The sequence below is a fragment of the Fusarium mangiferae genome (assembly GCF_900044065.1).
Source record: "Fusarium mangiferae strain MRC7560 genome assembly, contig: FMAN_scaffold001, whole genome shotgun sequence".
Taxonomy (NCBI): Eukaryota; Fungi; Ascomycota; class Sordariomycetes; order Hypocreales; family Nectriaceae; genus Fusarium; species Fusarium mangiferae.
The window spans coordinates 126792-140295 of NW_024573921.1; the positions used below are offsets into that span (position 1 = coordinate 126792).

The 13504-nt window shown below is 49.4% G+C and overlaps 3 protein-coding genes across 3 annotated transcripts; 2 read left to right on the plus strand and 1 right to left on the minus strand.

The window, feature by feature from the left end:
- Positions 1 to 1008: 1008 nt before the first annotated feature.
- FMAN_00576 (putative alternative oxidase precursor, mitochondrial) lies at positions 1009 to 2180 on the plus strand (the record flags this gene model as incomplete). Its single annotated transcript, XM_041829286.1, has 3 exons — positions 1009 to 1458; positions 1517 to 1915; positions 1971 to 2180. The coding sequence occupies 3 exons, from the start codon at positions 1009 to 1011 to the stop codon at positions 2178 to 2180; spliced, it is 1059 nt and encodes a 352-aa protein (XP_041675907.1).
- A 3217-nt stretch (positions 2181 to 5397) lies between these two features.
- FMAN_00577 (uncharacterized protein) lies at positions 5398 to 7620 on the plus strand (the record flags this gene model as incomplete). Its single annotated transcript, XM_041829397.1, has 2 exons — positions 5398 to 6601; positions 6653 to 7620. The coding sequence occupies 2 exons, from the start codon at positions 5398 to 5400 to the stop codon at positions 7618 to 7620; spliced, it is 2172 nt and encodes a 723-aa protein (XP_041675908.1).
- A 757-nt stretch (positions 7621 to 8377) lies between these two features.
- On the minus strand, positions 8378 to 8971 carry FMAN_00578 (uncharacterized protein; the record flags this gene model as incomplete). The annotated part of the gene is made up of 1 exon (XM_041829508.1): positions 8378 to 8971. One exon carries the CDS (start codon positions 8969 to 8971, stop codon positions 8378 to 8380), a length of 594 nt encoding a protein of 197 aa, XP_041675909.1.
- Positions 8972 to 13504: the final 4533 nt, after the last annotated feature.

Here is a 13504-nt window from a genome sequence, read left to right on the forward strand (position 1 = left end):
CTACGGTGTATCCATGTAAGTCAACGTCTCTAGCATCTCCGGTTATACGAGGATTCACACAAGCAGCTGACCATAAGGCCTTTGATTCACCCAATGAATAACTGTCAATATCCCGGAAAATCCCCCATAAGCTTGAATGGCCAAGCGATAATGTCAACTGTGTAGTGTTGGTATCGAGAAATCCCGATACCAGCTGCTGTATCCGCATCAGGCCGGCATTTAAAAAATGCTCCTAGATTAGTGAGCAAGTTTCCAAAGTAGTCAAAATAATAGGACCGTTTATAGCACGTGCCACCAGCCCCTTGGTTGATGCCAGATCGCGAGTGATTCCTAAGCCAGGATTCAGGATCTCCGTTGCGAGTGCTGTGTAAGTAGTCAACATCCGAGTCCTTCCGATGAACCGCACTCACGTGGCAGTGAAACTTTTGAGCCGCAATCAACCTATGACGGATCTTTGTCATATTCCCGATTTAGGTCTTCGGGAAGGCCTTTCTAGCGTTTCCACTGACAGTCCCGATTGCTTGGGCCCCTGCGGACCATCGTAATTGACAAGGACTCCAGGTGCTCGTCTGAACGGTCTGGCTGGGTTAGACTTTGACAGTTGACCCCGGTTCTAGTTAGCGGCGGCCGCGGTGTGCCGCAGACGCCGCTCACCTTGAGTGCTTGTCCCGGTCTGTCTTCGTGCACTTCCCCTTGGTAACGTCTCTTGTCAGCAATTTCACGCCGAAGTAGAACGGCGTTTGGACATCTTGCTGATACAGACACCATAATTTTCTTGTTCTCAATTGGACCCCTGGGGTATGCTGGGGATGGCGTCTGACACGCAGACACGCCTCTCCGTAGGCTTATCTCTGGAATACATATAAATGTTCAGTTGGACCTCCTCAGGTAGAACCTTCATTATACTATCTTCATACCGAAGAATCGACTCGATCAACGATAAGCTGAGGCCGATATCTGCAATAAACATACCATATATCGAAGACATCATAACTGTTGCTTGCCCCGATGTTGTCATTCCAAATTCAGCACAGCCAAGCTTCACGGCAAGCAGCAAAAGCTGTTGCACTTGGCTTCACTCGAACCATATCTTCTTCTTCACTGGCGAGAGCACCTATAGCTCTTCGAGCTGGTTGTGCCGCTTCCCAGCAACATCGGCTCTTCTCATCAACACCAACACACCAACTTCGTGACTTCTTTCCGGTCAAAGAGACGCCACATATCCAGACGACCAAGCCAGCCTGGCCACACGAAGGGTACACATATGATGAAATGTTGGCGGTCGAACCCGCTCATCGACCTCCCAGGACAGTCGGTGACTATACAGCCTGGAAAATTGTCCGCTTTGCCAGATATTGCATGGACAAGGCCACAGGTATGGACCGTGATCAGAAATCCGACAAGACCAAGCCGACTACAGCCATCGAGGCTCAGAAGCCACTCACCGAGGCTCAATGGGTAAGCCGCATCCCACCTGTGCAACATATCACGAAAGGATAGACTGACAAAGACAAAGTTGATTCGATTCATCTTCCTCGAGAGCGTGGCGGGGGTTCCCGGCATGGTTGGGGGCATGTTGCGCCATCTCGGCAGCCTTCGACGCATGAAACGAGATAATGGCTGGATCGAAACACTCCTCGAAGAGAGCTACAACGAACGAATGCATCTTTTGACTTTCATGAAGATGTGTGAGCCTGGTTGGTTCATGAAGATGATGATCATTGGTGCTCAGGGAGTCTTCTTCAACAGTCTGTTTGTGTCCTATCTGATCTCGCCCAAGATTGTCCACAGGTTTGTCGGCTACCTTGAAGAAGAGGCTGTTCACACCTATACTCGTTGTATCAAGGAGATCGAAGATGGCAACTTACCCAAGTGGAGTGATCCCAAGTTCCAGATACCCGATATTGCTATCCAGGTGAGTGCTTATCAATACTCGTATAACGAAATATTCAATATTGATACTTCTCTAGTACTGGAAGATGCCAAAAGAGCACCGTACGATGAAGGACTTGATCCTCTACATCAGGGCTGATGAGGCCACTCACCGAGGAGTCAACCACACACTTGGCAACCTCAACCAAACGGAAGACCCAAACCCTTTCGTCAGCGAGTACAAAGATCGTGAGCCACCCAAGCCCGCATTGAAGCCCACCGGCTACGACCGCGTCGAAGTCATCTAGGGTTGTCACAAAGCGACCACCAACGTTAGCCGAACAAAGCCTCGTGGCATCAGACGAGCTCGTACGGATTATCTTGTCTCATTTGCTCGACATGACAGGAAGTTCTTGGGTCGGGTATTGTAGTTCTTGCTTGTTTGCACATGATACCACTGGGAAATAGGAGTTCAACTTTGGAAGGAGTTTGCCAGGTTATTTAAACACAAATCTGCATTTGGTGGCGCTATGTTATGGAATCCCTACTCTTGATGATCTTAGAAGCATTGGGTTAGTTGGATAAAAAAGAAGAGGAAAAAAAAACCTGTTCCAGTGGTAAGACGGTTTGACTACCTGTTCAACCACAAACCCTCTACTGCATGTGAAGTTCGTGCCGCCAGACTGGTCCCGAAAACAATACTTGGTCATCAAACGGCATACACATGCAACAATTACTCGGTGAGAAACTCACGGTCGCCTCCGCAACCTTAGTAGGAATCTGGCAATACGTAAGAACAAATTAAAGAATAACCTCATCACTTTCAAGGAACTTTCACCTCAATTTCGCATGTCGAGCTTCCTGCCTTTTCGGGCAAGGTGGGAACCACCTCAGTTCGCGTTTATTTTAGTGCAAGGTAAGGTACCTTAGTCAATAAGCTTCTTTTTCTCCGGTCCGGACCGCGTCAGCAAAAACTCGAAATCTGCCTTGCGAGGATCCTCAAACGCAAAGGAAGAGTCGGCTGCCACCGAGCAAGGCAGGGGTCTGCGTGAGAAGCTGAAACTGATGTCACAACTGTATCAATGCTTACCGACTTGCTCCCGTCAGCACGCAAACCATCCTCTGCCTCTGATGCGAGGAGAAAGAGAGCACAGCCTTGGATTGTGGGGTCGGATCGTGGGCCGCGTGTAAGGCTGGGGGCGGTGTAAGTGGGATACGCATTCTGTCATGGCATGAATATGTGTTTCTGACAGTATTTGTACGAAAGAGGTGGTGAATCATCAAGTAAAGCATGTATTCATATCACCAACGCGAATTCACTCACTGTGTTAGTCTCTTCTGCACCCGGTTACGCTACCAACGTACAGATTTTAAAGGTCTGAGGATTCTTCTGTCTGGTCGACTTTTTTCTCAGGTACATGGAGGCACGCTAGAAGCATCACTTCTTCGAGAGGCTGTGCAGAACTTGCATGGTGGATGACGATCCAGGGACAGGCCAGAGGATGGTCTATTAAAAGCTCGTACGATCGAGCTATGTGCTCTTTGCGGCTAGCAGAACATTGTAAAATGGCCATCGAATTATGTATGAGCATTCCCTCGCCTGACAAGCCCACTGAGTGGAATACCAGGCAAGACGCTGTTTACACTCATAAACCTGTGTCTGCAGCGCAACGAATGGTAGGAAACAGAATAGGGCTGAAAGGCGACTCGAACTGCCTACTGCCTACCTAGTACCTAGGTAAGTAGTTACCTGTGCTTCTATAAGCAACTGAAATCTACATATGAGAGAGTGAAAATGACATGAACGACAAGGTGATTGCGGAGCTTTCTCTTACAGCCCTTACTTACTGCTGATTCGATAACAAGCACGTACCGGATATTGATGACAATATTGAGGAATGAACGAAAGATGTGCGAGGCTCACTAAATCCGGTGGTCTTCTCTAGCGAAAACTCTACTGACATCCATGATGGGAAATGTGAAATATGGAAACATGCCAATATACTCCGTACTGAACGAGGCATGATTGCGACCAAAGACCAGAGTCCCAGAATCCCAGATGACACTACAATTTCGCACACGCAAAAGTGCCACTACTTGACGTGGTAAGCTGGATATTAAGATGCGTACGGAGTAGTGCTGATGCTCATTTACCGAGAACCGCCAATCCAGATGAGCGGGACACATGGTAAGGAATGTGCCTATTGCTCAGTATTTATCAATTAATTCAATGAAGGCCCAATGAACTCGCGATGAATGAGAGTCAAACCCCCCAGAAAAAGAAAAGAGAAACGCATGTCTGCCTGCCTGAATAACCGTTATAACGCATAGGATAGCCCAAGTAGTGAAATGAAATTGATGAGGTCGTTTTGATGTTATCTCGTACTTGATCAACACGCATTGAGTTCATTTCCTGCCTTGTCCCCTTCTCATCTCTTGAAACTTATCTCACCCCAATAAATAATTCACACAACGCTACGGATACTAATACCGACTACCCCATGTTGAATTAGCGATATCACGATTGTCATCAACCTGGAGAGCAAGTCTGCCTCACTTGCAACAGGCCAAACGATCCCAAATACTGTTAAAATTAGCAAACCTCGGTACTTGTCTGACCAAAACTACCTCCCTTACCTTATCATCCCTAGGTACTTACCTTACTCAAACAGCTGTACCTGACCTCATGCCCAGGGCACACTAGCTCTAGTTCTCATTCGTTCGACGTGTCTCTGCATAGCCCTCCGCACCATTCTGGCCCTACGCCTACATAAACGCATGCTATGGGGAGAGAGAATATTGTGCGGTTAGACGCCTGTGCTGGACATCAGAACTGGCGCACCAATTCCCGTTCCGTGTGGTCGGCCTTTTAATTGGTATTCTGGACGAAAAGAGACCACCCACAGACACAGACTACAGAGTACTCCCTTACAACCAAAACTACGGACCAGCGCTAGCCGCCCGGCTTTCGCCCTCTCTCTCTTCTCGTCCCAATAGAAGCTACCCAGAGCGGAATCTTCCAAAGTAACATAAATTGTCAGAGTCCTGGCCCCTAGACCAGGTATAGCTCCTATCGACCAACCTTATTGATTGTAACGCCGTCCGCTGCTTGCACTTGTTCCTGCCGTTGTGTTGTGGTACGGATTACAGGACAATACCCGCCCGCCACACCACAACCCACCCACCGCAACCCAACCCAAGCAACTCATCTCCACCATCCTCTTCGTCTGCGCATCCAACGGACTACAGCAGCATTCTCCATCCTCAATATCATACACAAAACAATACCGATTTTCTACACGTCGCATTCATCTACCTCAAACTACACCGTTCCCGCCCAGACTGCGCGTTTCGCAACCCCTTCCACGCGTCGGCTGCCGTGATAGGATAGTCCCCCGCCCATTGCATCACCTTGAAAGCGCACAGCCCCCCGGCATCGCCACGGTGCCTGAAGGCTGACTCCAGAAGTCTGCCTCGTCTACACTATTCTACAGTACTTCGTCTGCTTCTAAACTCGGAAACATCATGGACCAACAAGCTCAACGAGGCCGGTCGCCTTCGACTGGCCATCAACAGCCTCATATAAACCATTCTCATTCCCCTTCGCCGGCGCCCTATCAGCATAACGATCCATCTGTTGGTCTTGGTCTCACTCTCGACCAGTCCGCTCAACAATCTTACGAGGCCTTCAACAGTTCAGGTTTTCTTAGCCCTCAGCAATCGCCTTCTTTCCTTCCTCCTGCGCATCAACTGAGCAACTCCTTCGCTCAAGCCAATTTGTCCGACCCCGCTATTCTCGATCCCAATAACAGCACCTCATTCGGACAACAGCCTGCCACCTCCAACACTGCGCTACCCTTCAATAGCCAGGCTCAGGCAGCTTACCTGTCGCCGAACCTCAACGATAACGACTTCTCTCTCTTTCCGAATACTAGTGGTCAGGGCGACCATTTCAACGCCCCCTTGTTTGACCAGTCTACACTCAATCCTAACGACATGAATACCATGGCGTCGCAAGGGCATCACTCGCCCACCCCTCCTCATCTATTCCAGCACGATGCTCAACAACCTGGTTCTGCTCACCAGTCGCCCGCTTTTAACCAGCACCAGTTCTCTTCACCACCTAGCCATTCGCGACATACTTCACTCGGCCCAGCAGATGCTTTGCTCCCAAACCAGATAGCTGATTGGAACCAGCCTCAATTCCAGCGCCACCGTCGCACGCCCTCCGAGTACTCAGACGTTTCGTCCGTGGCTCCATCACCGAACCTTGTTAGTGCTGAGTCCTTTGAGACTGATATCGGTGGGCACTCGCCTGCACATCACCCTTCTGATGGCAGTCTATATCAAGAGGTTTTGAGTATGGGTAACTTTAGTCTCTCCGACCCTCAAGTCGGTGGTAGTCCTGGACACCAGGGTCGTAGTCCTTCCCATAGTCCCGCAATCAGCCCCCGCATTGTTCCTCAGCAGATGCCGGACCTGAACCAGCTGAATCAAAACAGTTTTGGTTTGGCAGGTTCTCACAATCCATATGGAGTTCCCTCTACCTATCCTGACGTTTCAGCGCCCATCGAGGCCTTCCCTTCCCTCCAGCCTTCGGGCGCTGATTTGTCGTCGATGGCACCTCCTGCGATCAACATTGACTTTGCGCCTACAAATGCTAAACAAGGTGCTTTTGATACTCCCAAATCTCGTATGGATCAGGATTCTTTGACCCCGCCAGACAGAGGTATGTTTGAAGCCGAAGCCGTTGCTCTTGAAACTAGCTCACACATCTTAGGCCGCCCCCGATCCCGTCCACGTGCAGTGACAGATCCTTTCCATCCTGGTGGCGGTCTGCTAGGTCGCCAAGGCAATGCCAACATTATCTCGCCCTCCCTAGGCGCCGACTTAGCAGCAAGAGCAGACTCCAGATCTTTATCTCCCCTGGACAGGCAAGCAGGGACTTCACCGTCCAGGAGAAGACAGTCCACATCGGCTGTCCCCAACAACGTTATCGCTCTCAGACTGGCCGATCCTGAGTACCAGAACAACCAGGACAGCGGGGCTGCCAAGCGGGTTCAGAAACACCCTGCCACTTTCCAGTGCACATTGTGTCCCAAACGATTTACGCGTGCATATAACTTGCGTTCACATCTGAGAACGCACACAGATGAGCGTCCTTTTGTGTGTACAGTATGTGGCAAGGCTTTTGCTAGACAGCACGATCGCAAACGACACGAGAGTCTTCACTCCGGAGAAAAGAAGTTTGTTTGTAAAGGCGATCTCAAGGTTGGAGGCCAATGGGGATGTGGTAGAAGATTTGCCCGTGCCGATGCTCTAGGCCGTCATTTTAGGTCCGAAGCTGGCCGCATCTGCATCAAGCCTCTATTAGATGAAGAAATGATGGAACGACAGCGACTCTGGCAACAACAACGGATGCAGCAGAATATGGCGCAGAGCATGGCTGTTGCATCCAGTATGCCAATGGATGGCCCTATTTATCCTATGGACCCCTCTGGCAACCCAATGCTTCCAGCCGCTCTCTTGGCCCAGTATCCTGCATTAGCTCAGCTGAACTGGTCTACACCTGATGTGAACGCTGGCATGGACGACGAGGTTAGTGGCCGTTCATCGTTTGATGCCAGCGACTACGACGAAAACGAAGACGGTGGGTATGTGAGTGGCCCTGGCACAGGGTTTGGTGAGGGTGGGATGGGTCAAGGCTTTGGTGAAATGGGATATGCGAGCGACTTCGGGGGCCGGTAAAGTGAGATCACTCGCCATAAGAATATGCATACATTGTTGACGCGACCAATGTCTTTCTTTTTTCCTTTTTCAGATGTCGGCGTTCTTACCTTGCGCCTTGCTTCTTTCTCTATCCCTCGGGGGATTTCTGTTTTCTACTTCACAGCCGTCTTTTGGACATGCTAGATGCGACGTGGTTACTGCATCACAACGGTTATACATACAATTGGGTCCGGCGGGATATTTCTTTTTGGGGAGTGTTTGGGCATAGACGGCACGCGCATAGATACCAAATCTAGTCTGTTTTGTTCATTCAATATGACGTGTCTTATCTCTTATTTCTCGTTCAGTTTGGTTAGGTTGTATACCTAGGTAGCTGAAGCTTGCTTTTACATCTCGGTCTGGATAAGGCTCATACGCCCTGCCAGTTATATATGATCATACAATATTAATAAGTATCGTAAAGATATTGATTTCTTGAAAACATAAATGGCACAGTATGACCAACATCGACGTCTAGGTTACACACACATTAACTGGCCCCTTTTGTTACTTTTGGCCAGCCCTGACTTATGGAGTCCTCCCTTACTTGGATATCTGGCAGTATTTTCAGTAATAGATTATAAAATACTAGGTCAAACCCACGAATGACAATACTAACGCCTTGCAAAAACGCCGCACTGACTTTCCTTCTCCCACATTTTGAACACATCCATGTGTTGAAGACCACTTCGTTTCTTGGATTAGAGTCATACCCGGATAGCATATACACATATGATCAATACATCGGCGAGGTTCCAAAGTAATCCTTAAATGTTTTCGCCATGAAATTCTCACAAATTTCACGATGTACAGCCACACAAGACTCGGTAATGAATGGCATCAGGAGAGAATTGCATTCGAGGAGAACCTGCTCGTGTAGCTCGAATTCGTCCCCTTCAGCGGTCGCCGTGCTACCTGAGGCAGTGCTATCAGACCCCGCGGGTGATATAGGACCCGAAGGCGATCGGGCTTGCTGTTGTTGGCGCACCGTCCACTGCGCTCGAACGACGACGCCCACAGGTGCTTTCGCACGAGAGCGAAGGCCATCAGGTATTACCTGGAAGATGGCCTTGTAAGAAATGGTTTTCCCAAGACCAGGAGCGAGATTGACGAGCTCTTGCATCTGAAAAGCGCGAAAGGAGTCATCGAAAGCTCCAAAGAAAGGGTCGTCAGCTGTGTCTGCCGGATCAGCTTGGACTTCTTCCAAGCTCGTCACTGTCCGGTGGTGGGCGACAAATGGGTCTACGGCTTGCAGAGCTGCTACCACGGCGCTGGGAGGAAGCGTGCCCGGAATGGGTACAGAGATCGAGAGAAGCTGTGTCGAGCGCATTTTATATAGATTTGGAGGGCTTCTGGCGATATAGATTGGTGCCAAGTCTCTGCGAACGGGTGTACAGAAGATGAACAAGAGGGTGCAGAGAGAGAGCAGTTGATCGTGGTTGTCTTGTTAAACGAAGCTTGGCCAACACGGGCGACTAGAGTTCGCGGAAGTTGGTAACGTTGAAGGTAATGATATCGAGATGTTTATCCTTGCAAGACTGGCCAAGGCGTACATGGTGATTGTCAATGGCGATTGATGATTATTATCTCCTTCGAGATAGTTGAAGAGTAAATCAAGGCGGACTGATAGCGACAGCAGCGAAAGAAGAGGACAGCCATAGAAAAAAGAGCGTTCTTCGTAAAGGCCCAATCAACTTATCCACTGCAACATGCAAGACCAGGACGTGTTAGTCGACGAGGAGATTGTGATATCCAAAGGACAAAAAGATGCTCGACAAGAACAGCGGAGAATAAATCAAAGACTGCGCCTCACAGAGACTGCTTCATATCCCTCTTGGCCCTTTGTTCACATGAAACGGAGATTCAATCCGACGACAAGCGGAGCAGAGCGGATGTGAGAGGTATGGATGTATGGCATGCAGTGCGCTTCCATGCAGGGCGGGAGTTGAGAAGCGAATAGGCGCCCGCGCGTATCGGAACAAGAGCAGTCAGTTCTGAAGTCTCAAAGCCCTTGCACCTCGCTCTTTGCTGCTGTTTTCCTGGGTTCAAGCGAAAGCGACACCAGGGGGACAAGAAAAGAGCAAAGATGTGATATTGCGTTGTGTTGCGTTGAATGAGTTGGGCAAAGTTACGTTCGAGGTGAGTTGAGTTGAGTTGAGTTGAGTTGAGGCTAATCCAAATGGTGGCTGAAGAGTTAAAAATATACTGTACATGCACAGTAAAGTACCGGTACCCAAGGTATAGTAGTACCTAAGGCGGGGGCATATGGTGGCTGATGGGGCCTTGTCACAGTGAGTGTAAGGAGTCTAGGAAGAGTGAATACGGAGCAAAGAGGGGAGATAGGTAGATGGAAAAAGTGAAACGAGGGATCAGGTTGAGTGAGGGTTGTTAGTAATGACTTGCAATGCTAATGTGAAAGGGAGAAACTAGCTCCGATCACCTTAGGTTAATTACTACGGAGTATGTACTTTTAAATCCCGAATGTCCCGTTGATGATAGGCAACTGAACTGCCGCTTTGACATGTGTGAAATGTTGTGTGATATCTCCAGACCCTACTAAGGTACGAAGAAATGTCTAATTACAGTAACCATAGTAGATACCTACCTACCTACTACCTACCCTACCTACCCTACCTAGTACATAGCTAATTAAGTTAAGGTTGGTAAACCCACATCCACCTCGGCACCTCAAGTGACAGACACTCTTCTCCCTACTAACCTTGGGTATTTGGAATTGTCACCTTTGCTCTCCAAGGTCAACTCCAGCTTATCCCTATGTTGAGGCGATTGTCCGGCTGCTTTTCTTCCGCGATCCACCAGCCACCTGCCAGAACGAGAGAGGCTCCCCCGAAGAGGAGCATCCTAGACGAACTGATGGGCATGGCGATATCCTTAAACTGAACGGGCGAGGCCCAAGATTAGATGCTGCGTTGCGTTGCAGCCAATTCCCGAAGCACGGACGACGGCTGACTTGCCGGAGACGAACGAACCATAATGGATCTCGCCCTGTCAATCTTTGGTCTAGAAAATTCATGTGCTGCAGTCCAGACCAACACCGTCAACGGCCGGCAGCAATTCATCATTCCGAGCCCGACATCAAGTCCTACTCACGGCCCGATCCGGCAGTTGGCCGACTGTACAGCATACATTGTACAGTGGGATTTGTTTTACACCTCGAGACTGCGTTCTTGGTGCCTTGGATTTCCACCAGAAGCCGTAATGTAGTCTGGGTGAATTGAATGAGGGCTTCCTGTACCTGGAGATGATAGAACGATGGGATTGCGGCCCGTCGTGCAGCTCAGGTCTAAGAATAAACTTGCATTGTTGCCGGCACTGGGCACTGCTAGGTAGTCTGGGCTGTGAGAACTGTACCGTAAGCCAAGGCCAAGACAATGTCCTGGGTTGGGTCAGGGTAAGCCGAGACCCTGTGTTGCCTTTCTCGGCTTGGGTAACTTGCCTGCAGCTATCGTAGTCAGGAACCGAGTGTTCTATGAATATCATCACACTCACATGGTAGCATCAATTAGTGAATGCACAGCATTGCATCGTCTCTACGGAGTAGCTGCAACCGATTGATGCTGGGGTGGTCCCATTTGAGATAGCAACTCATGGCTCAGTCGCTAACGCCAGCTCTTAATTATCGCCAATCCCAGCCAAGTACAGATTTCGTCTGGACAACTCGGGCAAAATCAGAACGACGGAGCCAGTATCCATCTTGCCTGCCCCACGGCTGCTAATTTCTATCTTCCTCAGTCGTAAATATTTGCCGAGTCATTCTTGTTTCTCCCTTGACAATCGCGGCAACAATCAGGTCTGACCGCTCAAAAGGCGTCAGGCAGGAGGGCAAACAGTTCTTGTTTCGCTGGTTGTTGTGCGGAGACATCCATCCTTGGATATGAACTGATACGTTAACAGATGGTGCATGAAAGCAGCCCCATCAACTCAGTTTATCAACGGTCCAGGTCCACTGTCCACATTCATCGCTCACATCCAAGACGGCCACGTCGTTGTTATCGTCGTCGATCCCAGCTCAAATGGACCAGGCGGCATTAAAAATGCGGGCTTTTTCCAACGAAATTTGGATAACACGGCGTATGTACATGACCTGGAGGCGGTGAAGGTTTGGCGATACCTATTCGAGCCAAGCTTTGGTCTAGGATATATGTACAGGGCTAACGTCTTGCAGGAAGCGCAGGGACTCTGCAGCATCCTGTGGCGTTTGTGGATTTTGTCGAGTCGTCCCAAGACCCTAATCCACGGATAGTTCCATATGTAGGCACGTAGTGCTGTAGTCTGTATCTGTGCTGCATGTATCATCTTAAAGCAGGACCCTAGTCGCTGAATGTGTTCGTGTGTGGCTGTTTAGTGACGGATGACCTGAAAAGCCGTAGAAAATACCTCAAGGCACGCCGTCGAAGCGACTGCTGGGCCTTGTAGCTGATACAGCCATTGCCTTCCATTGTAATTGAAGTTGCCAGCATCCTCTCAATCTAGCCCCCTCGGGCCTTTCCATACCCGCTCCCCCAATTACCTTGAACTAGTGTAAAGCGAGGACAGCCTGGTAGCCTGGTGATCTTGAGAAGTTTAGAAGTGTTGGCTAGTTAGCGGTCGTCGTGTGAACCAAAAGTAACAGCAAGTCCCACAAAACTTGCCCGATGTTATTAAGCACAATGAACCTGGAAGACGCGGGGAACGGGAAGGGAACGGGACGTCAACCAGTCTCAAGGAGCTGATAGCCTTACCTTACCATCCTGGAGGGAAAGGCGTGTATGCACTATGCACTTCACGGAATTGAACCTATTCCGCATTCCCAAGAGGATTGTCAAAGGAACTCAGGTTTGTGGTGGTGAGACAGTGCCCCTCGAAGTAACGAGAAATGTCACACATGTCTCAACATGTATGTGCATATTGGCCCCCAGTGGAACAACCAAGCCCGCGTGATGTTACAGAGATCGAACGACAAAACCATCGCCGTCCCGTGAGCTGCGCTGTACATAAGGTGCACCACCATTTGGTAGATAGTCCAGGTGGATTAAAAGTGTCCCTGGAGTAGCACATTGCAGCACATGAGCCATCCTCTCCCTCAGTCTTGCTGGGAAAGCAAGTTAGAGAACTAAGTACAGTTATCTCATGAGAGTTTTACATCTGGTGACAAGATGGAAGTCAGATCCTAGTCGCCACATGCATCCAATCCAATGTTGGGCACACATATGTGCCTTGTAATGGATGGGTTTCAGGCATTGCGACCCTTCCTTTCAGATTTCCTGCTTCTCTCATTAGTGGAATGCACATATGAGATTCGGGTGGCTGAGTCGATGAGAAGCTGGCAAGTCATTGGGCTTGGCCGACATGTACCTCGAAGGATCTGATCCAACCACGCGTTGTGCTGCGGCCTGACCTTGCAGACCTGCATCAGCATCAACGGACTCATCAGTGGTTGGTTGACCTGGATCGAGTGGATCGTACGTGCATGTGCAATAACACGACAGATGATGTTTACCTGTGATGGCGGTAGAGGCTGTCTTTTTGAATGAATGCGTGAGTTGAGGTGCTTTATGTGAGAACTGGTGAGGATTGAATCGTGTCTGGAAAATGTTCTTCTTCCAAATGATACGGGTTCTGAAGGGAGCAATGAGAGGGTGTGTTGGGCTTGAGAACGAGGGTGCAGGTTGTTATGGGGTTGCTGGTCTGGTGATTGTGATGGTGAGGTGCGGCCAACGATATTGATCGGGGTAGTAAGTAGTAGCTGCGCACGTAGGTAGACACCTACTTACCTATAGACAGTGAGTCTAAGTCCTCTTCAGAGATAAAAAAGCACTTGAGTGTTTTGATGTCGACGCAGTATGCTATATTAGTACCTAGT